The following is a 27,161-nucleotide window of genomic DNA, read 5'->3' as shown; positions in this document are numbered from 1 at the left end:
TTAATAATTTATTAATAAATCTAAGAAATAAATTGACAGCTTGGTAGAATAAACAAGGTTTTTCACTCTTAAAATTTAAACCCATTTTATGTTATTTATTATTCTTACGAGTCATGAGACATGAGAATGAAAGTTACTTTTAAAATAATTAATTATTTTTATTTCTTATTTTACTTTTTTCTATCTTTAGTTAAATGTTTTTTTTTTAAAATTTCTAATAACTTTAATGGTTTCCATACGTGAGAACGATGAACGGAACTAATATATGGATTTATCGAGTGGGTTGAGGAACTGTGATGCCTGATCCAAGGAAAAAAAAAGGACTTTCCGGTTACATGGTCCATCGGGTCGAATGATTTGAATACGAGCGAATCCAGGTAAATTTGCCTCCGTACCCAGAACGGAACCTTCGCTAAGCCTTCTTGGTGTTTGCGTCAAGCTCACCGAGGAAAAACGACAATATTTTATTTAGTTGCCTGTGTTTCGAGACGCCAAATAAACGACATTATCACTGGCAACCCGAAACACACTCTTCATGCCGTTTCATTCGTCACTTCGCGCGTCTCCGACTCTTCTCGCTAGTATCCACTGCTAGATGTAAATTTTCACAGAAACCGCCTCAAAATCTGAAGCAACGCTCGATCCCAAAAATGCGTTGTTCGACGGCGTTCTCCGTTTTATGCCTAGGTGGGTCTATCGTTTCGCCACTTGCTTTACCTAAACGACCGGTCGTTTAAACGCAGTGAAATTCGTTTTTGTTTTTGGTGTGTTTCAGGTGTGTTTTTGCAGGTACCATGGGTGGCTTCAGTTTCGATGCCGACTTCCAACTGCTACGCTTTCGACAATTCTAGTCGCATTGTTGATTTCGTATCCTTCAATTCATTTCCACATGTTATGCACTTTTATTTCACTATTGTATTTTGATATTCATAATCGTAAATTAGTAATTCATTCATTGATTTAGGTTTTACTACTCATTTAATCACTCTCTCTCTCTCTCTCTCTCTTGATTTAGAAATGGGTCCCGCCAAAATTGGTAATTTCCGATTAGTTTCTGTCAGTCATAGAGAGAATGTTAAAAAGAGAGTCTCTAATAATTAATGATACGGTTAGTTATGTTTTTGGTTTTGCTTAACCGGTTAATTAGAGTGGCTGGACTGGTTATCTTTTCGAGTATGATCAAAAGGTAATGCTCTCTGACAGTTATTATGCCAATTATATATGAATGATCTTGTTCATGTGTTCAATTTTAGGCCTTCTGGTCTGCTTCTGAGTTTTTCACTTTCTGTTGATGCAGCAAGGTTCTGATTTGTCCGTGCGATTCTGCAAAGATGTGGAGAGTAGATCACAAACGGTAGTAGTGCATGTCACCATGCTTTCAACTGCTTTGTTCATTATTATGTGCTCTAATTCTTCCTCTTCCCCTATTTTGGGCTTGTGGGTAGAGTAGTTTTTGCGTTATCAGAAGAAAAAACATGCTTTTTTTTTGCATTTTTTTATCTTCTCGGTACTTTTCACATCAAGCACTTAAGGCACCATCTCTAAGAATGTAAAACATATTTAATTTAATATTTAACTTGGCCTGGACTGTTATAAATCTCACAAAGATTGCTTCAGCTATCCAGTGTTTGATTCATTCATATGTTACATGGTTAACTCACGAGTTGCTTATATGTTCTACTGATAGGCCAGAGTTTTACTTATTCTTCTCTTCTCAAACTGAGACTGATTTGGCTGAATAGATTGATTTTATTTACTTCTGTTTGGGTTTCTGCTCATGGCTTTATGAGGTAGACTTTTTTACAGATTGCAGAGGGATAAGGACACTTTTTGGGTCATGTATTTTTTGTTTCTATTTTCTTCTCCTTCCCCTATTTAATGGTCTTGGGAAGATTATGTCATTTTTGTTTGCGTCTTTCATTAGTTATTAAAAGGTAGACGTGCAGCTGTTCCTTTGAGTTCTTTAACAACTATCTGATGCATAATGATTTCCAAACACTTAAATTCAGTTAAGCTGCAGAAATTTTGGATCTTATATCTGACCTAGATTGACCTAAAATTTCAATCAGGTCATCGTTTATCAAGGCATGCTCATTTTATTGGATGTAATATTTTTTTTCCACTTCATTAGCTGATACCCAAAACTTTCCAGGGATATGTTGATTTTGGCCGATTTGATAGGTTCAACTACTTTGTTGCTGGTTCTGGTCAATCTGACTTTGTACAAGTAAGTTCCTTCTGCCTATGCTATATTTTGATTTTCGCGTGAACAAAATAAAAACCATGAGTAAGGATACTTCTTAGACATCAGTTCCTCATGGAAGGTGTTGAGAGGGGAGAAAACAAGAGACGCATGATGAAATCTGTGTGTTTTACAATGCAGTGGTCGTCGGGTGTGTGTGTGTGTGTGTAATTATACCCTAATTACTAAAAATACATAATATGTAGAGATAAGGTTACCCCTTTGTACATTCTTTCCAACAGAAGGAAATTATTATAATTATATTTTTCTTCCACTGCTTTGAGTGCTTTCTATTTGACCTTTTGCTAGTAAGAATACCTTGCAGTGTCAAACACATCTGCCAAATGTTAAATGTGTGGGAATAATAATGAAAGATTGAAAGCACAAATGGTCCTAGGAGCATGCTGATCTTATTTTAGTCACATAAGCAGTGTTTTAATTCTGTGTTGAAAAACTGCCTTAATTGCAGTCCAGCTCTGCCTTAATTGCGGCCTCTTTGGGGTTGCCTAAGTTGCAACCTCGAGGGTGGTGGTTTAGTCCCACAACGACTAGAGATATGACCAAATTAAAGTATATAAGTAGGGGGACAACCCGTACCTTACAAGCTGATTTTGTAGGGTTAAGTTAGGTCCATACCTATATTCTAAGGCTATGAAAATAATTTAAGTTGCAAAAATAATTAATATTCTAAGAATGGAACTTCAATAGTGTTGCAATCATCTTTGTGGTCAATGTGATACATGGGTCTCAGCCTCTCAGGGACAAAGTAGCAGGTACTAATGTAAGTGCATAGGTAGAGTCTCATGACATTTAAACTACAAATGTATTATTTCGAAATTGGTTTTTTACATTTTGCTCCCAGATCTCATCCTTTTTCTTTTTTAATACCTTCTCCCCTGCTTTATAAGCCATTTTTACTATGTGTAGGAATTTTATAATGGTGATCTTATGGGTTGCGAACAAAGTTACGACAAAATGGGACGAACAGCCCAGGTTAGTGCAATTCTGAAATTTCCATTTTTCTTTACTTTTTACAAAAATAAACTAGACCCATGACTTATCCTATTTGACTAATTGGGATAGAGGGCTTATCTTATGAATAAAGGGGATATCACCAAGCATAATTTCCTAGGTAGGAATTGTGTGATTTGATAGAATCTAGCACTATGTTAATTATCAAGCATAGAGACACAAAATAGGTGCCCACTAGAATAAGGTTATGTTGGACAAAAATAGCTGATAAGCAAGGTTAAAACTTATAAGCTACCTTAAATTTTATAAGCTAGATTAAAGCATATTTACTGCTAGCTTCAAGCTTACAACTTTTAAATTAGATATTGAATTAAACATGTTTGGAAAAATTTGTTGTTGAAGTAGGTGATAAAATAACATAAAGGACACATTTATGTAACTTTTTCTATAGATTCTATTTTTTTTTTGGTTTTGTAGACAAAAGTATATGTACAAGTTAGTTTTAGATTTTTTTTCATTAATTTAAATTTCTTATTGATTTTTGAAAGTTAAATATTTTATTAAAAATTAAAATAAATACTGTAATTATTAAAATAAATAGTGTTATGTGTGTTATGAAATACGAGAGAGTTAAAACACTAGGAGATTTCCATTTTCTTCACCTATTTGAAAAATAAATATTAAGCTACTTGGAAAAGTAATAAACGTCAGTTGCACCACCTATTTCCAACATTTAGTCAAATAAGTTAGAAGCTTGCTTATTTGACATGCCAAACACATTTAATGTTTTTGGTCCATTACATGATTTCTTGGCTGTAAGAAGTATGGGCTTCTTTAGCATAATGTTTGTATCATTATGTGGTGCATTGACCTTTCACATTTTGCATTCATGTTTCAGGTAAATATCATATGTGGGAAATGTTTGAATGGACAATGTAAAGGTATGATCATATTTTGAGATATTAGTTAGTGCGACATGAAACGTGAGCTTTGAGCCATGATCCAACCTTGATTCCTTTCACTCTCAATTTCCTTTTTTTCTTTTTTCATTTTTTTGTGAACTATCTTTATGGGTTGTTTAGAAGCACAGGTTATTGAAATGTGCAGGACAGACAAAATTCTGAAAAAGAGTAAAAAACTAGGGAGATAATAACAAATCATCGAGTGATTTATGCAAAGCAGAATTTTTCAATGATGTTGGTCATAAACTGTCTTAGTGCCATATTGAAAAGACTTTTGCTATTTTAAATCCTGTTTCAAGTTGCAAATCACGTATGTTTTTCTGTGTTTTCATATTGCAGGTCGTCCTGGATGCATATGTAATGTCACAAATGAATCAAACTGCAGGTCTTTGATACTTTACCTTGTTCTGAGCTGTCAAAAAGTCAGATGCAAATGTCAAAAAGTTTCCTTCAGTTCTTTGAATGTGAAAAGGGAAAATACACTGTGTGAATATAAACATTTTTACCAAACTAATTAGTTTAGATCAGATTTTAATCAATTTCATGATGATTTTCTAGTGCTTGTTTATTAATGTACTTTTATTCATCTTACTATTTTCAGAAATGGCATATACTTTTCATTTCTGTTCTTGATTTCCCATGTTAGCTGTTGAAGTATGATTTGAATATGTAAATATTATGTCATTCTTGATGTCTTTCAGAGTTTTAGTTGATCTTGCAATTCCATGTGATAAACCGGGCCCTCCAGTATTTCAAGGCTTCACTGTTGGTTTTCATCCAAGATCATGGGAACTTGTGAGCAGACTCTACCACTTCCACTTATATGTATTTGTTTGCTTGAAGGATATATGCATATTGCATAGCACCTAGAACTAAATTAGCAGAGGGTAGCATAAATAGGATTAGAAGTGCGGAGAAAGATTTCTCAATCCACTTTAACCATTGGTCAAGTAACCTTAGACAGAGCTTCTTACAGTAGCAGAGGGTAGCATAAATAGGATTACCAGCAGATGTACATTTCATTTTGAGTCATAGTTTGGTTCCTTTTCAGACTATGTTTGTCTGTCTACGGAACCATTTGTATGGCTTCTTCCCTATTGTACTGAGTACCTCTGGTACTTCATATATATATATATATATATACTTTTGCTGATAAAAAAAAAAAAAACCTAGAACTAAATTAGAGGGAACCCCCATTTCAGTCCTCACTAGAATATTGGAAAATCAATTTGCTCCACAAAAAATAGTGACATCAAAGTGGTGTTCAAATGGTAAGTTTTGGTCATTGAGGTAGTGTGACCGTGATAGAACTGGTACCAGTTAGAGACAAGATTGAAAATATTGCAAGAACTTGATTTTTCTCATCGGTCCCAATGTGGAACCAGATCCAAAGAACATACAATATGACACAAGAATGCCGAGTAATTCCACAGTCTCAGCTTGGCCTCACTTCCCAACTGTACAATACCCCCTCAACCCTCTGTCCCACCTAACTAACAAACTTCTGTTAGTCGATTATTTACAGTGAAACTGACCCATTAAGGTTGTGATCCTCTACAGCTGCCTGTGCCTTCTCACATAGACCTTCCTTGTAGGAGCTCTATTCCTATTATAGCATTTGGTAGTCAAGTTGGAACAGAACAGAACACAACTTATAGGTTGTTGTATACTTGTATTTTAAAAATATAACAAGACAGAACATCAAAATTAAAAAGTGAGACAATTTGGTTCTATTAAAAAGGGTAGAACCAAGAAGAATTGAACAAACCCATTCTGTTGTTCATCTTTTATCATCAAGTGTTCTTTGTCTCTCTTTCTTGGTCGCACCCCAATTCCTCTTTATCACATTCTGGCATGCCACCCCCCTTTTTACCATCACATTCTCTCATTTCCCATTAATTGTCTTCTGAATTAATAATTTGTTTCTCATTCTCATATATGTTGTCATCTCCATTTTCTATTATAGTTTTCTGATTTGTTTTCATGTTTCACATTTTCCTATGTATTGCTTCTAATATTATTTTAATAACTAACAACATTTTGTGACATGTTGGTTGATTAATAACATGACTTTTTCATAATACTTTATATATTATTTTTATGAATTCACAAATTTTATTTGTCAGTTTTTTATTTCATTAAATGTTTAATAATTTTTGTATGAACTAAAAAATATTAATAATTTTTACAATTATATAATAATTGTCATAGAATGATATATGACAAAAGATCCCATTTACAACCAAAAGACTGGTATGTGTGTAATTGAAGTTCGTATTCTGTTCTCTTTAATAAGTGTCAAAGGCAAAATAGAACACATGGTCTTGTTCAATTTTGAAGTTACCAAACACATTATGCAGGACATTATTGTCTTTTGTTCTATTATGTTATGTTTTATGCTGTTTGCCAATAGCTAGTCAAACACAACTTGAATAATTTAAATTTAGTCCCAGTAAACAGTAGCTTTTAGACTTTATTTTTTTTTTAAGAATAAGAAATTTTAGGCTGTTTTGATATTAAAAATCATTCAAGGACCAAATTAATGTAATACCAAAATGAAGTGTAGATTTATGGTACTAAATTTAGTATTATAACACTAAATTTACTATTAAATTGAATTATAATACTAAATTTACTTTTTATGAAATTGTAGGTTTATAATGGCATGACCCAAATTGGTTTTGAGAAACCCCACCATGATTTTAGGTCAGGGTTGCTGCTGCTGTTGCTTCTTTTAGTTAATCATTGGCATTTTATTTTCTGTTGTCAGTTGTTTCACTTACCCAACCTTTCCTTCAATTATTACAAATATGTTATGCTTGTTCTTTACAGCTTTCATACAGGGCAAACTCAGGTAGTTCTGTTTATGACTGCAGTTGCTTCACTTTCTTCCCTGGTTCACAAGCCTAGTTTAAAGGTACATTTAGTCTCTGGGGAACTGTTTTTGGCTTTCCTTAAGGTACTGGGGACATGACCATTGTTGACTGCTGCTAATTAGGTACTTCCAGATAAGGGCCTAGAAGTTGGATTGTCTGGGTCTGCTGCCAAAGGGAAGCCTCCTACAACGTTGTCACCCTCAATGTTGATTGTTGATTGGAGATGTATGGTCCCACTTATTTTAGGATCATCAGTGTTCTGTGCTGAGTTTTCTTTGTTAAAGTTTAATGCTTTAACTCTTTTCCAGGTGAGGTGGCCCGTAATACCCCATATGAAGTTAATATCACAATCCCTGTTGAGGGTTATGAGCCAATTGAATTTGTGCTTACAAAAACATGTGGTGAGTGATACTAACTCACCTAGAAGATTTAGAATCTACTATTATTCCTCTTCTTTTTATGTATTTAGTTAATAGGAAGACTGAACAAGTATGGTGATTATGCCAATGGTATTATAATGTTCTTTTTTTCTTTTAACTACCATTTCTGTTGAATGAAGGCCTCGCTCTGTTTATTTATTGTTGCAGACTATAAACAGGATCCAGGGGGAGGTCGCACAAGAGGATGGGCAATATTTGGAGTGCTATCTTGCATGTATAGAAACTCTCTTATATTTAATTTGTATTTGATTATGCCAAGTAAAAGAATTACCTAGAGTTAGGGTCTAAATACTATATATAGTTCATAAAGTAAGACTTAAAACAATTTCTTGTTGTCATCATATATGCACATCAATGTTTTCTTATTCTTTTTCTATGCATGTTCAATATATGGGAACATGTTATTGGGCAGATTTTTTGTCTCTTCAACACTCTTTTGTTGTGGAGGGTTCATTTACAAGACAAAAGTGGAACGCCAGGTCAGGATTTTTCTCTTTCACTTGCAAGTTGCAAGCATAAGATAGTTCTTCATAGCTTATATCACATACATCTTAAATATCTGTAATGTTAACCTTTTGCAGCGTGGAATTGATGCATTGCCTGGCATGACAATTCTTTCTGCGTGCTTAGAGACAGTGAGTTCCTAGCTCCTTACTAATTTTTATTGGAACTGTTGACTATTAATGGTTTAATTCTGAACTTCATAATATATTAGGTCTTTCTAATAGTAAAAAAATTAGTCTTGATAGGTCTGAGCTTGATTAAACTAAATATTGGACATCACTCTATTAAACATCTATACCATGGATTTGAGAAATTTTAAGCATATGCTTAGCATGAGAAAAATTTTATTATAATTTTTATATTTATATTTATCCAAAGGGCAAAGGGGTTGGGAGAAAATTGGATCAGAGAAAAAAACTTGTGTAGAGAAATAAGAATATGATAAGTTGAGAGTGAGTATTGGTTTAGATTCTTAAATTAATTTTAATTTTTATATTTATATTTATTGGTCAAATTGAAAAGGCATGTCAATAGAATAATACTCGTTTCTCTTTATTAAAGTCAGAGTTATGTTTAGTTAAATTTAGTTTTTTATTTTGAAAGTATTTAAATATGAAGAAATGCAGTATTGCATGCATCACCAACGACATTAAATAAAAGAGTAATGCTAAAATCATAAGCTTTCACCAACACATTTTATTATTGGGTAAATTTCTTCTGGACTACACTGTAAAACTTATATTTATTGTTTTTTAGTATGACCCACATAAAATTCACCAAATTATAGAGAATGTCTAGTAAAGAGTGTGTTGTCAGCATTGCTATTGATATAATTTTAGATGCATAATGGGTTTGTTCTTTTGTTCCTAAATTTTGTACTCTCCTTTTTCCTTTTTCAAACTATGAAATTTCTCGGGACTTTGCACAGAAAAATCAATATTGCAGTTTGTAAATTTGTTTAGCAGGATTGTCTGCACTTCATTTGTATATCTATCATTTGTTGAGTGTGTGATGAAAATAGGTTAGTGGAGCTGGGCAAGGCTACTCACGGCCAGAAGACATCAATAGTGCATTTGGCAGTGAAACCTCTTGGGAACGTCCTCCTGGTCCTTCTCAAGGTGCAGGTGCTGCATGGAGACCAACGGAAAGAAAATATGGTGCCATTTGAATGTGTGCCGCTACTCATTTTGCTTTGTTTTCTGACAGTCCGACACCATGTTATATCTAATTTTTGGGAATTTCTTCTGCCAAAATATGTTATTTGGATCAACTCATTTAGGGTGGTTTTGAAGCCTCAGTCCGATGTATTTATTTGTAATCACAAATTCACATCTAGAAGTAAATAAAGGGTAGTTATAGCATGAATCTAGTTGCTGAATTCCATTTACTGGATTTTATTGAAATTGAATTTTGATGGGGTTCAATCGTTTTGTTTGATTCCATTTTCTATAACATATTGCATGTTTGGTTCACTTGATTTTAAAGAAATAATTGTAATTTTTACTAACATCTTGAAAACTAATTTAAGTAAAACATGTGCTTAGTGGGAAGATTTTGTTTTTTTTTTAATCAACATGAATCAAATTTAGATATCATGAGATTTACAATAATTCAGGCACAATATTTAATCAATTGTGCTAAATCCTCTGGTTAGTGGGAATATGTTTGATTGCAGTTAATGTTTTGATTGTTGATGTGTTAATCATGTTGCTCAAACAAAAAGAAATGTGTTGCTTCAAATTAGTGGCAATGGTGATTTATCATCCAAATGTGTTTGAATATAAAACTTTGGATGTGGCTTTCAAGGCGGTAAGGTTCTGATGGTTTACCTTCTAACTATGGTCTTTCAAATCCTATTGTTACATCATATAGAGTGGTACATCATATAGTTCAAATCTTACTTTATCCAGTTGAGACAATACCCTGCTTCATTTTAGCACGAATTATAACCCTCAATGGGTGAGTCAACTTGACTCAACCTAACTGATGGGAAAGCTGGGTTATAAAACAAACTTCTAGGTGTCTTGGAGTTATTTTTACCTGTTTTTCCTAACTCAGTTAGGTTCGATCAATTTGAGTTGAATCAGATTAATTCACAAGTTCATATACATTGTAACTTTTTAAGTATTTTTCTGAGTTACAGTGTCACACATCAACTAGCTTTGATTTGCCCTTGTCACATTGTCACATTGATTTCGCTCATCCTTGATTTGCCCTTGTCACATTGTCTGTGTGTTGTTTATGGTTTTGAAGTCAAAAAGCTTTACCATCTAATTTGATAGCTTGAGCGGGGCAGCTGCGAAATATATCTTGTGGGGTTACGGATATATTTTTTAATAAGTAACATTGAATATTATAATTATTTTTGAAAAAGTAACTTTAATTATTTTTGAAAAAAAATAACTGAAAAGATAGCTAAATACTAAAAAGTTAGTTAGAAATTAGAAAACCAATTTAAAATTGAAAATTGATAACTAGGAGCTAGAAGTGGATAAATTATATTATTGAATTGTACGTACAACGATAAAAATGAATATGTTTATATGATTTATTTATGCAAATTTTAATTATGTTTTGTTGATAAAAATATATTTGAGACATTTATAATTTCTAGTTTTTTAATTAACTTTAAATTCTTGCATTTTTTATTTATAGATCAATTATTTCAATTTTTTATATTGTGCATTCTATTCTTAGTTAAGAAGGAAAAAGTTAAAGGCACACCCTAATTTTTTAGTGTACATGTAGAGAGCAGAAAGAGATGGAAAGAAAAAAAAATAAAGAAAAAGAGAAAAATTGATAAAAAATAAGAAATACTATACTAAAAAAATAAGATGGAAATAAGAAGAAAAAAAATAAGTGTATTAATAAAATGATAACTCTGATAAGAACAAAAACATGAAATAAAGTATATGAGAAAGTTAAATCATGAGGAGGTGAGTCAACTTTTAACTTTTATATATGTATATGGGCTCCCTCTAATAAGATACAGATCATGCATAACCTACAGATTGACCAAGCTGCTGGCATTTGATATTGTCGTGTTTATCTGAAAACACTACAGGACTGATCAGCTGGCTAGGTCTAGGTGCTAGTGAAGCATATCACTTAATTGATTTGGCAGATTAAAGGGCAATTAGTCATTGACCTTAAGGTTGTACCATAATATGGTTTGGTCTTAGTTGTCTAATGTAAAGCAAAATATTGAGTATATGAAATAAAAAGGAAATGCTTAAATGAAATTTTAATCTCCTTACTTTTATTTTTGTTAATTTTAATTCTTATACTTCTAATTGAACAATTTTAATCCTTAAATTTTATCATGTGTTTAAAATGGATCTTTCTATTAGAGTAAACTTCAAAATTATAACAAAATTTGATAATATCATTTTTTGTGTGGCTAAAAGTAAGGTACCCCGTATCTTGAAGTCATGGGATTAATCCCTAGAGGCATTGATCCATAATTGAATTATCTATCAACATAGTATTCTGCATTATTTATCAACTATCTCTTAATCGACAAACTAAGACAAGTCAAAAAGCATTATTTTCTCTATGAAATCATTCCAGCCATAAAAAAATTTGATGCGTGCAAAGGAAGATGAAAAAGCTCATGTAAATTCTAATAAGTATTTTTTTATCTTTAAATATTTTGATATATCAAATGTTACTTTCACAGTACCAGTTACTCATATACATATATATATATATATATATATATATATATATATATATATATATATATATATATATATATCAGGTTGTCAATTAAGTAAAACACAACTAATGTAAATAAATTTCGTTACTATTTAGGTGCAAGACTAATGAAGAAAGAGATCCAACATATGATAGAATTCAGGAATTAAATTTGTTGAATTAGAAGTACACGGCTCAAAATTGCACAAATGTAGAAATAATAAAGGAAAGAAAACTGGACGATAGGGCTGATTCTATGCCAAGCATATGTTTGCTTCAAATTAACTATATGCTTACACAACTTAGGTTCAAGTAATTATTAAGCATGCCAACTATAAGGGAAAAAAATATCTAATGTGCTCTTTACAATACTACATTAATCCAATAAGAACGTTATACGCATGTAGCAGCACATAATGACACCCAGCCCCCCTCCTAAGTTTCCATATATACACTTACCTATCTTCTATTTGAGGAGTATTAGGAAGACATTTTTTAATATATTTTTACAAACACATTTTTTTATTAATTAAAATTTGTTGAAAACTATAAAATTATAAAAGAGAATAATTAAATATAATGTAAGACTCATAAAATTGATATTTTTACTAAATTTTAATTAATAAGAGTGTGGTTAAAAAAGTGTATAAAAATCTGTTGTTAACATTCTTTTTATTTTAATCTGTTATTTACTTAGATATGCCCCCAAACTATTAATTTTCGAGGGCCTAACTCCACCCTAATAGCCACATGCATGACATACTATGCATACCCTCAGATTGAAGTTATATATAACTTTTGACAATATTAGGATTTGAAAATTGGTCAGCTATCAACTTTTTTTTTCGTTCTTTCCTCCCAGATCTTTTTTTGTAATGCAATAGTTTTCTGCCATGCATGTTCTTCTCTGTATAAATACCATTCCCCACCACAACACTCATGCAGCCAAGTTTGGAAACTTCTCTTCAACCATTTTTTTTTTAACTTTGAAGTATACTGAAAGAAGTAACAATAATGGCCAATTCCATGAGCTTTCTCCTTCTTCTTTCTTTACTAGCCTTTGCTCCCTTGTGCCTTTGTAACCCCAACCTTCAGTTTTATAACAATTCATGCCCTCAAGCTCAGCTAATTGTCAAGTCCATCCTTACCTCGTATTTTGTATTTCATCCTGGATATGCTGCTCAAATTCTCAGCCTTCATTTCCATGATTATTTTGTCATGATCTCTCCCTATGACTTGCCAACAAGATTAGTGGTTTTATTGCACAAAACATCACATTATTAGCATTGTAGTATCATAAATAATTATATGATGTTAATACTTAATTAGTCTTATCAGTAAACATAGTTGTATATATTATTATGTGATGTTAATTAATACCTAACTTAGTCTTATTGGTAAATTTATAGTTATATTTTTTTTTATCAACAAATATTAGTTTGCTAAAGCGTTAAATTTTATTAATAGAGGGAATCAAACCTCTTATCTCTCCGAACTTGTAGTCTTTTTTAACTACCCAATTCCCACGTTATATCTCCAAACTTATAGTTATGTTATATATATTCAGTTGTTTATTCAAATGCTTAATTCCAAGTTGATGTTGCAGGGTTGTGATGGTTCAGTGTTGTTAGATAGCAGTGAAAGCATCGTCAATGAGAAGGAGTCAAATAACGACCGTGATTCATTAAGAGGATTTATAGTCATTGATGCAATTAAACTTGCACTACTAGAGAGAATGCCCTTCTACAGTGTCTTGTGCTGACATCTTGACTATAGCTGCAAGCGATTCAGTTGTTCTTGTAAGTATCCTCTTACGAGAGATTCAGTTAATTTGGTTTGAAAAAATATTTTATATTTTTATTTTTAATTACAAAAATACTAAAAGTTTGTACATGAAATAGTAAAATAAATTTATTTATTTTTCCTGTTTTTATTCAAACTTTGGAAATTAAAAAACAGAAAATAAAGTAAAACAAAATGATATTTTTGTAATTAAAAGTAGAAATAGAAAATAAAAACAGAAAATTTTTTGTCAAATCAAACTGTTTCTTAACCTTTCAGTATCAAGACTTAGCCATTTTATATCAAGCCATATATGCCCCTTATGTATAGACTGGTGGACCAAGCTGGCTAGTATCCTTAGGTAGAAGGGACTCTCGAGATGCAAGTATAAGTGGCTCCAACAACAACATACCAGCCTCAAACTGCACATTCCAGATCCTCCAAACAAAATTTGAGCAACAGGGGCTTAACATTACTGATCTAGTTGCTCTATCTGGTATACTCCTTAAACTTTGCCTCTGTTTAGAGTCTTTTTGAATAAATTTCTCTATAAATACTTATAGGAGATAAAAATAAGAAGAAGAAAAAATCTCCATAAGTTATAATTAATTTATGCACAAATTAATTTATAAAAATTTTCTCAGGTTAACTTATCCAAAAGTTGATTTTTAACCTATGCATAAAGCTAAAAAGTTGTCATGCATCAACTTGAGTCAAAGTTATCTCAATGTCATCTTCTAAACAATTTGTTTCTTTTGTTTGTGCCAAAAATAATACAGTTAAAGCTATAAGTTCACCCTCAAGCCATATTGCCAATGCATGCATTGAAGGAGTTTAGGCTTTTGATAACACATTTTTTTAGCGTGTTTCATGAAATTTTGTCTATTTCTTATATTCATTTAGTCTCATAATAAATGCAGTGTAAGAAAAAAAATAAGTCTTAAAATAAGTGTTAGAGTAAATTATACAAACTTCTCCTAAAATTTGATGAAATTACACTGATCTAATTTTCTCCATTTTCAATCCCTACAATCCCCCCTAATTGTTCACTAACCATTACACTTGTCTCCCCTCTGTCATCAACAACGTTGTATTTTTTAGCTAACCATTACACTTGTCTCCCCTCTGTCATCAACAACGTTGAATTTTTTAGCAGAAATAGCAGATGACTTTTAATAAAAATTGTATCATCACCTTCAACCTTTAAAAAAATAAGGGAAAAGTAGTGTGCAAAGTGCAAGCTGCAAAGTCCAATTTGCTATGTAGTATGGAACCTACTGAAAAAATAAAAACCTTAAAAATCCTTTGGCATAGGACAAAATGAATATGTTACGTGAAATTTGTGAATATGTTAAGTGAAATTTGTGCTTTCTTCTAATTATTTCAGATGATAATTGTGATGGAGCAAACTTTCTCATAGCAACGATGGCTTAAAAATGAACAACATTTAAACATTTGATGCTAGGAAATAAGAGATGAAGAATATTCACAGGAAATCCAGAAAACTTCACGATAATTATTTGACAACAGTTCACACTTAATGTGTTTACTCATGGTGATTTCATGATATTCTTATGTTTAAATGATGGCTTTATATTTGTTGTAGAAACAAATAACACAAGAAAGGAGATTGAATTGTATTTATAGAAATTTAAAACTTTTCTTAAAACTGAAAAAACATGTTTATCCTTTGATGAATATAAACCTAAAATACTTAGAGATGTTTTGATTCAAATTGTATCCGACGACGAGAAAAATAGTTTCCTTGAAAAACAAAAAAGAGATATAAGAACTAAAAAAAAATCCAAACCCTTTATCAGTTAACCAACCAAAAAACGCACAAGAAATTTAATACTACCTCCCTTTCTTAACAATCACCAAGTTCTCACTAACTTATCAAAGTGACAAGTATTGTTCATTATCACTTTTGACTCTTACACTTGCAAACTCTACATCAAACTTGACTTAAATTCAGTATTTTTTATCTTACTAAGTCACTTCTAACTCTAAACAAATCAACAAGATCTGTTGAAAGTTTGCACATTGACTAAAATATATAATCATCTTACAGATTGATATATCACTTAGCATTTTTAATCTTTTCTTTCAAAGTATATAAAGTGTTGGAGAGCTTTGTATCTTTACAATAATTTAAAGAAAGATTTATAAGAAATAATGAAATAATAATTTGCATAGATCGTTCGTATCTTATTTCTTCAAAGCTTCTTCTACATTGACTAAAGTGTTTTTCTTTTTTTTGCGATACGTTATACTCCTTCTCTGAACTCCTTCTCTGACATCGTCGCCTGCACCTCTTTTCGCTTTGACATGAAGTCCCGCACCCCACTCCACCACCTCCACTCCCATACTCGCCCTGTCCACTTCATTCGGTTTCCCTACCTTGAATAGCTTCACCTCTTTTCCACCTCGACATTTTCTTCAACCTCCAAACAATTGTGTTTACATTTTTTTAGAACCCTAAAACTTTCCAAAAGATTCACCCTCAATTTCCAAGGAAGAACAAAAGAGATAAATGACAGTTTTAAATGTTAGAGTATAAAAGGAATATCATAAATGTATAAATGAATTTTTATTTTTATTAGTTTTATTATGACATAGTTTAGTGAGAGGAGTAAAAGTTGTGTAAAAATGAAGGGAAGGTCTGTATAATTTCATCAAACTTCAAGGGAGCACAATATTTGCCTCCATTAGAGACACAAATTTTGGATGAAATTTTACATTACAATTACATGAAAATCATTCTATGTTGTTACTTATTCTACGCCGATTGTTAAATAAACGATGTAGAAAATGATACGGTGTCATTGACACTAGCCTTTTGCAATTAAAGTAACATAATTACATTGGTTATTTATTAATTTATGTATAAAACACAATTCTACACCCATTCTAATTTGAACTGATGTAGAATAACAATATTTTCATCGGTTCAATAGAACCATTTGAACTGATGCATTATTATTTTCTAAACCTATAAATTTGATCTTCCTATCACTCTTGTCTCAAACACTTAGCCCCAAGTTCGAATTGTGTTCCTTTCTCATGAACCCTTATGAATCCTTTATTGTCAGTATCACAAACCCTCACTCTCTTCTACCTTCATTGCATTGTTGAAGCATCACCACCACAATGAACATGGGATGGTACCACTACACCTCGCAACCACTTGTGAAACCCTTAGTATTATTGTCATGAACCCTTACTTTTTTCTCCCTCCAATATTGCACCATTGCATCACCATCACTCCTTATGAATATTTGATTTGTCATAAATATTTATGACAAACTAAATAATTTTGAATCATTTCTAGAAATCATAATTTCCAAGATTTATAATACGCAAATATCATGATTCTTGGATTAAAAAAAATCTTGTACTAAATGATCATGAATTAAGTCGTGATAATTTTCTATCTTACCGAAAAGTTGGGCTAAGTTAGTTAGCTTGCATGTCATAATTTTAGATTGATTTGATAACTCTAGCTAAAGTTATTATATTTCCTCTTTTTTACCTTCTTCCTTCATTCTCCCTTAACCATTTGGTCAAGTTATATCTTCCTTAACGTATTTATCCTAGTATTATCTTCTATGGTCATACCATATACTATATAATTAATAGGCAAAAATTTAATTATAGTAAGTAAAGCTATCCATATAATGCTGAACCAAAAGAAGACAACCACAGTTGAAGATTAGACTGCTACTATTCTGAAAAAATAGTTGGTATATCCAACCATACCTATTCCGTTCAGCACATTGCATCATAAAATTATCTAATATTCCCTTAATAATTTTGTTTAGTTACTCGCATACCCTAACACAAACAGATACATAATAATTGAACTATTGTTGAAGGTTTTGAAGTCAAAAAGCATTCCCATTTAATTTTATAGTTTGAGCGGGACAGCTGCGAAATATATCTTTTGGGCTGTGGGGTTTACCATGTCAAAAAGTAATTATGTCTGTATATAACCGCGTAAACATTGGTTGTGCAAACGAACGTGAAAATCAATCAAAGGAAATACATATAAATACTTTGGAAGATTCATTGTTAATCCAACCAACGAATAATTTTTAAGGACAATTTAATTTCAAAAAAATGTTTTCTGCTATTTTTATTATTATTTTTACATATTATTATGTTACAATGATAATAAGATTTTTTTTGACACAAATGATAAAAAGATTTGAAGTTAAGACTTTATATAAATAATCTAAAGTCTTCCCTACTTGGCTAATTTTAATGCGCTATTTTTAATTTTTCTTATGTCTTTGCTTTATTTTTGTTTTAAAAAAATAATAAGAAAAATGAACTTGTTTTTTAGATATACTAATATTAAAGGCACCTATATTTTTTTAACATATTATTTTAATAATTTAATGGTTATCCACGATTAGTATAAAAACTTACACTATCAACTAATTAGAAATTATCATTGTTATAACTTTTAAAATAAATGTAAAAATTAATAAACTTATAGTACATGTGAAAATAACCTCCTTTTATAATTTTGTATTTTTTGTTTTTATTTTAATTTGGATATGTCTTGTGTACCCTTGTCACATTGCAGAATCACTTTGGCAACAACAATAACTCTGATAAGAACGAAAACTCGAAATAAATTGATAAAGTCAACATAGCAGGTGAGTCAACTTTAACTTTTGTAGCCTCCCTTTAATAAGACGCAAATCATAACCTGCAGATTGACCGAGATGGCATTTGATGTTGTCGTATTTATCTGGAAGCATTACAGGACTCAGCTATGTGCTCGTGAAGCATCAAAACCTCAATTGAGTTGTTGATTTAAAAGCAATTAGTCTTTGCCCTGAAGGTGGTTGTACTATAATATGTACAAACTTTTTTTTTATCATGAGTATCGAGTATGAATTAATTTTGTTCACTTTTAATGATATCTTTTTTAATCACGTTTTTTAATTTATAGGAGTCGAATATGAAATTTTAGTAAGAGACCGAATCATATATAATCGCACATATTAGTATAAGATAAGTACTTTTTGCTAGAAAATAAATTAACTATAAAAACTGACATTATGTTTGATCTTAAACTCTTAGTTGTCTAATGTAAAGCAAAAGACTATATGAAATAACAAATTAAAGGAAAGAATTGTTGCGGGTCTTGAAATAAGATACCAACAGTTAGGTATTCTCAAACATAACTTTAATTGCAAGAATACGATAACATTTTCGAAGGAACAGGGTCCAATACTTCGGCCTTTTCTATGTCAAGCATGTTTGCTTTATGCTATAATTCTGTTAGCTTAGATATTAAGCTTCAAACTATATGCTTACACAACTATAGGTTCAAGTGATTATTAAGCATGCCAACAACTAGGAATATTTATCATGGGCTTCTTACAATACTACATAAATCCAATAAAAACGTGATATGCATGCACATAATGACGCTTTCGTGCTATCTCCTCATTCCTAAGTTTCCAAATCCCTTACATACTTGGAGATCCCCCCCAAACTATAATTTTCACAATGTCTAATTCTATTCCTACTAATTGAGAAATTATTAAATAATTTAGGAGTATCATAATTTTAGTCAATTTTCATGTAACACATCAAATGTTCATATTTTTTTAAAAACTAAATATCTTAATTATATATTATATAAAAATTAATTAAGATCATAGAGGTGTGATTATTCAGATTACATGTAAAATAACATGCCACATGACATAAATGTATACCCTCATATAAGTTACTAATAATATTATAAATTTAGACAATATTTGAATCGTTCAGACTAGTTAAATTTATTTGATAAGAAAGCTACTAACTCCATTCTTTCCTTCCACATTTATGAGGATTTGAAAATTGGTTAGCTACCAACTCCAACTTTTTCGTTCCTTCCCCCCCAGCTCTTCTTCTGTAGTGCAATAATTTTTCGCCATGTTCTTCTCTATAAATACCATTCCTCATCACAGTACTCATGCAACCAAATTTGAGAACTTCTCTTCAAACACTCTTCTATATTCCTAGTACTTTGAAGAGATATTGAAATAAACAACAATGGCCAATTCCATGAGCTTTTTCCTGCTTCTTTCTTTTCTAGCTTTTGCTCCCTTGTGCCTCTGTCACTATAACCAAGAGGGTTACCTCTACCCTCAGTTTTATGACTATTCATGCCCACAAGCTCAACATATTGTCAAGTCTGTCCTTGCTAAGTATGTTGCAGAGCAACCTCGATTGGCGGCTTCGATTCTCAGGCTTCATTTCCATGATTGTTTTGTCAAGGTCACTCCCTTTGACTTAGTCATTTATAGCACAAAAACATCACATTATTAGCATTAATATCATAAATAATTATGTGATGTTAGTAATTAATCTTATTGGTAAACATAGTTATATTAATATGTGATGTTTAGTACTTAGTCTTATTGGTAAATATATATAGTTGTTTTTTTTTAAAAGAAAATATATATTGTTGTTTATCCAATTGTTATTTGAAATGCTTAATTCCAATTTGATGTTGCAGGGTTGTGATGCTTCGTTGTTGTTAGATAGCAGTGAAAGCATCAACAGTGAGAAGGGATCAAATCCCAACCGTAATTCAGCTAGAGGATTTGAAGTCATTGATGCAATTAAAGCCGAACTAGAGAGACAATGCCCTTCTACTGTGTCTTGTGCTGACATCTTGACTCTAGCTGCAAGAGATTCAGTTGTTCTTGTAAGTGACTCCTTTTGCTTTATACTTCAGACTCTCCCTTATGGTGGATTTGGTAACTATGGTTTGAAAAAATGTTTTTTATCTTTACACTTTTATTTTTAATTACAAAATACTACTTTGTTTTCATGTTATTTTTTATTTCTTAAAGTTTGAGTAGGAAATAGTTAAATTAACTTTTGTTGTTTTCCTATTTTCTATACAAATTTTTAAATACAGGAAGTAAAGTAAAATAAGGTGATACCTTTGTAGTTAAAAGTGAAAATAGAAAATAAGAATAAAAAATATTTCTCAAATTAAACCATTCACTACTATCTCTTTTATGTAGACTGGTGGACCAAACTGGGAAGTACCTTTAGGCAGAAGGGACTCACTAGGTGCAAGCATAAGTGGCTCCAACAACAACATCCCAGCCCCAAACAACACATTCCAGACAATTCTAACTAAATTCAAGCTTCAGGGACTTGACCTTGTTGATCTAGTTGCTCTATCAGGTATACACTCCTTAAAAACTTTTCTATTTCTAAACTTTTATGTTCAGGTTGAATTGTGGTTAAATTTGGATTGACATAATCATCTAATCATATCATTGCAATGGCATTATGTGACTCATGTAGTCAATCTCACTTAGAGAGATAAGATTTTGTTGTTATTGTATTATTTTATAATCGTCCAATTATATTAAATTTATCACCATGTTGTCATGCACCAACTTGAATCAAAGTTCACCTCACTTTCATTAATTGCTAAACGATTTTTGTGCAATTGCTATAGGGGGGCACACTATAGGAAATGCCAGGTGCACCACCTTCAGGCAAAGACTCTACAACCAAAGTGGCAATGGCGAGCCAGATTCCACTCTTGACCAATACTATGCTTCTACATTGCGTACAAGGTGTCCAAGCTCTGGGGGTGACCAGAATCTGTTCTTCCTAGACTATGCCACCCCATATAAATTTGACAACAGCTACTTCAAGAACCTGTTGGCCTACAAGGGTCTCTTGAGTTCAGACCAAGTCCTCTTCACAATGAACCAAGAATCTGCTGAACTAGTGAAGTTGTATGCTGAAAGAAACGACATTTTCTTTGAACATTTCGCCAAGTCCATGATCAAGATGGGAAACATATCTCCTCTGACGAATTCAAGGGGAGAGATCAGAGAGAACTGCAGGAGGATTAACGCTTGAAGAAGCAACAATCATTGCCATATTAATATATCATACACCAAGTCATGTGACCACATTTTATTTATGTTTCTTTTGTTTGTGCCCAAAATAATAAAAGCTGAGTTCATCATGAAGCCATTGCCACTTGCCCGGGTGTCCAGTGGAGGCGTTTAGGCTTTAGGTAACACTTTTGTGTGTGTCATGAAATTTGTGTATTCCCATTTATTTATAAAGAAGTGATTATTTGTTAGTACTCTTCTGTTTGAGAAGCAAAATCAAACTTCCACATTATAATAAAACCAACCAGTGTGACTTTTTTGTATCGAAAAATAGGGTGAATCAATTTTTAGTTCAATATAATTTCATTAATTTTTAATTAAGGCTTTTTAGATTAAAAGCTTATAATTAAGCCATCGTTTGGGGTGTTTTCAGTTTCAAGTTTAAAAACAAAAACGGTTTTTTTTTTGTGAACTAAGATATCCTCACCCGAAAGCCAATGATTTTTGCTCGAGGTACTAAAAAAACAGTTTTTAGTTTTATAAGTTTAAAAAAATGTAAATTTTACTTTCAAAATAAACATTTTAATAGTTTCTTATCATATTAAAAATTAGTTTAAGGGTGTAGATGCCATGATGGTGGGGGCGGTGGCCGTGCTAGTGTTAGTGGTGGTGTTGGTTGTAGTCTTTATAATAGTGGTAATGATGATATCAATGTTGGTGGTAACAGTGATGGTGATGAATATTGATGATGACAACAATGGTAACGATATTGGTGCCATATATAATGATAACAGTGATATTAGTCACATTTAAGGTTATGCTTCTTAATAACTTCAGTTTTATTAGTAGAGTCAAGTTCCTCTTAGATTCTTTTACTTAGTTTCAAAAAGATCATCAAGTTAGTCATATCATATACAAATGAGACTCTACTAAAAGTAGTTGGAAGGAGAGATCCCATCACTAAGGGCGATTAATTAAGTTTTTTAAGGAAGATTAATCATTAATAAAATTTGTATATATTTCACATCTACACTAATGCCATGGGTAACAAAAAAAATATATGAGCTTTTACTTCTTACACCTTCCTTTTTGCTTCTTGCACCTCCTAAAACACACGGACAAAGCTACCGCTCCATACAATTCAATCACATCCCACCTTCACCCAAGTTTGGTCCTGAATTTTTGGTGCCCTAGACAAACCAAAAAAAATAATGTCTTCATAATTATTGAAATATTGTTTGTCTTCATATTTTTGGTTGCAAAATTCATTAATAATTCATTCATAATCAAAATTATTTAAAGTAACCATAAGATAAATAGTTAATATTATTCTAAAAGTTTTTATTAACAATAACGTGATTAGTTAATAATTCATACAAAATTATTTAAAGCAAAAAAAAATTAATTAACTATCTTTATAATATGTTAACATGACTTATCTTTTTCCTTTGAGCTAAATTCCAATACCCATAATGCTTAGAATTGCATAAACTTTAATTTATTTTTTGTTTGTTATTATTTGGTTGACTTGTGCAGGAGGACATTTGAAGTTTACTAATGGAATGATAAAGATTCATCACCTTAATCAAGTATCTTAATTTCCATGTATAAAAATTCATGAAAACTCATAGTTTTTTTTTAAAAAAAATTTAGTGATGAAATACAAGTAGGCCAGCAAAGTTGGTGCTTAGCAAAACCTTCAACAAAGTTGTTATCTTATATAGAAGTCTTATCATTGAAAATGAGTCTTTGAAATGAAAATTATTTTGTCAAGCTCACTTCGACAGATCATCATTTGCATTTTCTGACATAATTTTGTGCGCTCAGAATTAAAACACATTTCCTCATATTCCGTAAGCTCCTAAACAGTCTTTGAGAAATGCGGACGAAGAAGGAAGAGGGCAATGTGCACCATTCTAGAGAAAGCGAGACTTCTACGTGCTGAGGAGTAGAAAAGGAAGAAGGAAAAGGGGACCGAGAAGGAAGAATGAAATGTGCAACAAGAATGAAAGAACTTGGGTTCAACAAGAATGATATGTGTAACTATTCATTATATTATGGTTACTTTAGTAATCTTGATTATAAACGGATTATTAATAAGTAGGGGTAGAAATAGGTTAGGTCGGCCTACAGGGGCCTACAATCTGGCCTACATGAAGTCTGGTCTGAACTGACTTATTCAATTAAAATGTTAGACTCAACCTTTTCTAAAAGTCTATTAAATTAAATAGACCAGGCTTAGACTTATTCAAAAGTCTCATAAGTCTTAGAGCGCGCCCCATATATATATATATATATATATATATATATATATATATATATATATATATATATATATATATATATATATATTATTTTTAGTACCAATTTATACTTATATTATTTTTTGGGTACAATTTTTTTTTTTTTGAAACTAGTAGACTTTGATTACACATTACTATTCCATAACTTCCATTCTTATAATCAAGTAAGACTTTAATTACAATTTAGGTGAGTCATGTGTCTCTTTATATTTCTTATTATTTTTATTGGCTTTCATTCCTATTAACCTTTCCTTTTCCTTTGCTTTAACTTTCCTATTACGTTTCTTACTCCAGAGCAGAGCACATGAATATTAAAGATTTAGTGTGAAGAAGACTTTTAAAAAGGCTATCAAGTCAGGCTAAGTTTTTAAAAAGATCAGGCCGAGCCAAAATAAAAGTCTTTGATAAGCTATAGGCTAGACTCAGGTCTCAAAAATTCATCGTAGGCTAAGCTCAGGTTTTTCAAAGTCTGGCCTGACCTATTTCCACCCCTATTAATAAGTTGAGGAATAAAAAATTTAAGATGAATAATATTTTAATAATTATAAATGTGTAATTGTTTTTGATTTGCTTAGAGCACCAGTTAGGACAGAGTCTTGTTTGATATTGATCACTTTGAGAACTATTATATTTTTAAAAAATGATAATTTTATCATTTTCTTTTATGTTTCTAATTTATTTCTCTTTCCATTTTACAATCCAATAGAACAAAAAGCTCATATTTATATTAATAAATTATAATATATTAATATTTAATACTTATATATACTAAATAAAAAATTTAGTATCCCTTTAAATATGAACCCTAGTTGATGGTTCACCTTGATTGCGTTCAAGGCCATCATTGCTTGCACCCAACCATCCAACACCATCGCTCCACGCAAATACCACCACCCATCACCATTATCTACAACTCTATGTAGGGAAAAGACATTGGCGAAGAAAAGAAGAGGTATAAAACATGCCTACATTTTGGAATCACAAATTCGCACCAAACTATTCTTTTTTATGCTTTCGGAATCGTCTTTCCGAAAGAATCCTACATCTTTTCGAACGGTCTTCTTTATGCTTCCAGAATCGTCTTTCTCAAAGAATCCTAACATCTTTCCAAACGGCCATACATATTTAATCCTAAAAATTACATTGGTTATACCCCAAAAAATACAGGGTGTTGCTAGGTGCACCCAGCATTATTGCTGGTGCACCTAGCATTTTTTAAAAATGCCAAAATTGTCCCTGTTTTTTTTTCGCATTTGTGACAGGTGTGCGTGAGGGTGGTTCGTAAATCATACGGATCAAGTTTATTTATAAGGTTGATACGGATCAACTTGATCCAAATGTTGATATTAAGCATACGGATCAAGTTGATCTGTAAGGGTTTTACGGATCAAGTAGATCCATAAAAGACTTACGGATCAAGGGTATTTTCGTCATTTCATCTTAAGTGCTGGGTGCACCAGCAATAATACTGGGTGCACTTAGCAACACCCAAAAATACACGGGTTTTGGCCCAAACAAAACCGGGTCGGGCCCAAATCAGAGGGAGCCTTCTTCATTCACATTGTGAACGGAGGGGCAAAACCGTAAAACAAATCAGCTTCATCTTCGTGTGGTAGGGTTTATGCCGAAGACCCAGAGCGTGACATCACTCTCATCATAGTCACTGACACAGTTACGCTCTAACCGGTTATTCAACTCCGCATCCAATTCAATGCAATGTTGAGAAATAAAACTCACCACTAGCTTCTTCAACCACCATCAACAATGAGGTATTATTCCCAATTCAAACACTTATCCCATTTCCTCAAAACCCTAACCCGACGACCCCAAAACCCTACCTTCGCTTCTGCACGGATCTCACAGAACCTTCCACCGCGTCCCTCCCACGCGCGTGACTACTGCAGCAGCGGCGGCGCGTCGCTGTCGCAGGGTTCGGAGAAGGTGGCGGCGATCGTGGACGAGGTGATGGGGCTGACGCTGCTGGAAGTGATGGACCTGGTGGAGGTCATGCGCGAGAAGCGCGGCGTCAACGAGCTTCCGATCGCGATGCTCATGGTGCCCGGAATGGGCGTGCCGAGGGGCATTCCGAGGGGAGCCGCGAAGGGCGGAGGCGCTGCCACCGGAGGAGCGGAGGTGAAGGCGGCGGAAAAGACGGCGTTCGATGTGAAGCTCGAGGGTTTTGACGCGGCGGCGAAGATCAAGGTGATCAAGGAGGTGAGGACGTTTACGAGCTTGGGGTTGAAGGAGGCCAAGGATTTGGTGGAGAAGGTCCCCGCGGTGTTGAAGAAAGGGGTCACGAAAGAAGAGGCTGAGAGTATCATTGCCAAGATGAAGGAGGTTGGCGCTAAGGTTTCCATGGAATAATAAGGTACGGAATTGTTGTTCTTGTGAGATGAAGATGATGTCTTGTTATGTTTGAACTTTGATATGTTGCTCCCATGGTATCATTGAGCATGTATCATTTTCATTTCAATCAATACAATGAGTTATTTTTATGGAACTTCCTTTCACCGTCCTTCAGGTCAAGTTGGGTGATGTCCTTTTAAAATTCTGGTAATCGCAACACAACTGCTCATGCAGCTTAAAACATTTTGTTATAGGACTTGTATTCATATATGTGATATTGTAACGGAAATTACGATTTCATGTTTGATCTAAAGGAAAAGGGATTCCAAAACTTAATAAGAAATTAAAGTCTTTGGCTTGTGAAATTATATAAGACTAATACATGAGTGTTTGTGAGGCTTATGTAGAGAACATGTTGTATGTGAGGCTTAACGACAACACCATTTCTAATGTTAAATGGATTCTTGTTAATGGTGTTGATTTTACTTTAAAGAAGAAGTGTTGGATGCTTGGACTTCTATGAAATTATTATTGCCTAGCAATGAATTCTATATGGAAGACTGCTAAAGCATAAAGTGAGATTTGAAGTTGGATCCGTATGCATGTCCTGATAATCGTGAATAATGTTATACTATGTATATTCATTGTGAATGCTACCAAAAGAGGTTTTTGGCAATCTCATTTTCTAATTAGTATTTTAATATTTGGACTTGCCTAGGAAAAGACAGGATGACAAACAAAACATGGCGTAGAGTTTTTTCTTCTTTGATCAAGTGTAGCAGCTTATTCCTCACACTCAAGTTATCTGCAGGTGATGGAACTCAAGGAATGCCTTGCCATAATTCAAAGCTGTTAACCTTTCTTGTATTTGAAAACTTTGCTGAGCACACTATGAAATTATTGTTATTTCTCCCTTACATAAGGCTCTTTTTGCCTTGAATTTTCTTGATCATTTCTTAACCAATGTTGTAAAATTGGTTTTTGATGGTGGAATCATTTTTGAACTAACATACACATGTTACTAGCTGCTAAAGTTCTAGATCCAATTGGTTGTCCACTGAACTACTATGACCACACAATCATGTGCCATGGACAACTAGAATTGAAGTTAAGCCCCAAATACTGCTCCTCACTTTATCTTCTCTTGGATGTGTACAG

General features: G+C 32.5%; 3 protein-coding genes and 1 pseudogene across 3 annotated transcripts; all 4 read left to right on the top strand.

The window, feature by feature from the left end:
- The first annotated feature begins 409 nt into the window (after nt 1-409).
- On the top strand, nt 410-9,420 carry LOC100780403 (uncharacterized). The gene is made up of 17 exons (NM_001253323.2): nt 410-687; nt 776-867; nt 1,148-1,186; nt 1,298-1,354; nt 2,153-2,227; nt 3,170-3,235; nt 4,113-4,155; nt 4,516-4,561; nt 4,878-4,971; nt 6,830-6,882; nt 7,009-7,093; nt 7,175-7,277; nt 7,361-7,453; nt 7,640-7,706; nt 7,905-7,971; nt 8,074-8,127; nt 9,018-9,420. Exons 1-17 carry the CDS (start codon nt 651-653, stop codon nt 9,162-9,164), a joined length of 1,218 nt encoding a protein of 405 aa, NP_001240252.1. The 5' UTR covers nt 410-650; the 3' UTR covers nt 9,165-9,420.
- A 3,229-nt stretch (nt 9,421-12,649) lies between these two features.
- On the top strand, nt 12,650-14,488 carry LOC100790714 (peroxidase 15-like; annotated as a pseudogene).
- Nucleotides 14,489-19,281: 4,793 nt separating this feature from the next.
- On the top strand, nt 19,282-21,608 carry LOC100777733 (peroxidase 72). Its single transcript, XM_003520236.5, has 4 exons — nt 19,282-19,759; nt 20,001-20,192; nt 20,518-20,683; nt 20,964-21,608. The coding sequence occupies exons 1-4, from the start codon at nt 19,535-19,537 to the stop codon at nt 21,374-21,376; spliced, it is 996 nt and encodes a 331-aa protein (XP_003520284.1). The 5' UTR covers nt 19,282-19,534; the 3' UTR covers nt 21,377-21,608.
- Nucleotides 21,609-25,235: 3,627 nt separating this feature from the next.
- LOC100775592 (50S ribosomal protein L7/L12) lies at nt 25,236-26,920 on the top strand. The gene is made up of 2 exons (XM_003520235.5): nt 25,236-26,025; nt 26,722-26,920. The coding sequence occupies exon 1, from the start codon at nt 25,422-25,424 to the stop codon at nt 26,019-26,021; it is 600 nt and encodes a 199-aa protein (XP_003520283.1). The 5' UTR covers nt 25,236-25,421; the 3' UTR covers nt 26,022-26,025; nt 26,722-26,920.
- The last annotated feature ends 241 nt before the right edge of the window (nt 26,921-27,161 follow it).

Source organism: Glycine max, chromosome 2, assembly GCF_000004515.6.
Source record: "Glycine max cultivar Williams 82 chromosome 2, Glycine_max_v4.0, whole genome shotgun sequence".
Lineage (NCBI taxonomy): Eukaryota > Viridiplantae > Streptophyta > Magnoliopsida > Fabales > Fabaceae > Glycine > Glycine max.
The sequence above is the reverse complement of the archived record's forward strand: the minus strand, read 5'-3'. Positions and strand labels throughout refer to the sequence as shown.

Excerpts from the sequence above, each read along its gene's own strand:
- LOC100780403 (NM_001253323.2), top strand. The coding sequence starts at position 651 with ATGCGTTGTTCGACGGCGTTCTCCGTTTTATGCCTAG. Across the intron at positions 7,094-7,174 it reads TTCACAAGCCTAGTTTAAAG|GTACTTCCAGATAAGGGCCT; the intron begins GTACATTTAGTC and ends GCTGCTAATTAG. Across the intron at positions 7,278-7,360 it reads GTTGATTGTTGATTGGAGAT|GTGAGGTGGCCCGTAATACC; the intron begins GTATGGTCCCAC and ends ACTCTTTTCCAG.
- LOC100777733 (XM_003520236.5), top strand. The coding sequence starts at position 19,535 with ATGGCCAATTCCATGAGCTTTTTCCTGCTTCTTTCTTTTCTAGCTTTT. Across the intron at positions 19,760-20,000 it reads TCCATGATTGTTTTGTCAAG|GGTTGTGATGCTTCGTTGTT; the intron begins GTCACTCCCTTT and ends TTGATGTTGCAG. Across the intron at positions 20,193-20,517 it reads CAAGAGATTCAGTTGTTCTT|ACTGGTGGACCAAACTGGGA; the intron begins GTAAGTGACTCC and ends TCTTTTATGTAG.
- LOC100775592 (XM_003520235.5), top strand. The coding sequence starts at position 25,422 with ATGAGGTATTATTCCCAATTCAAACACTTATCCCATTTCCTCAAAACC.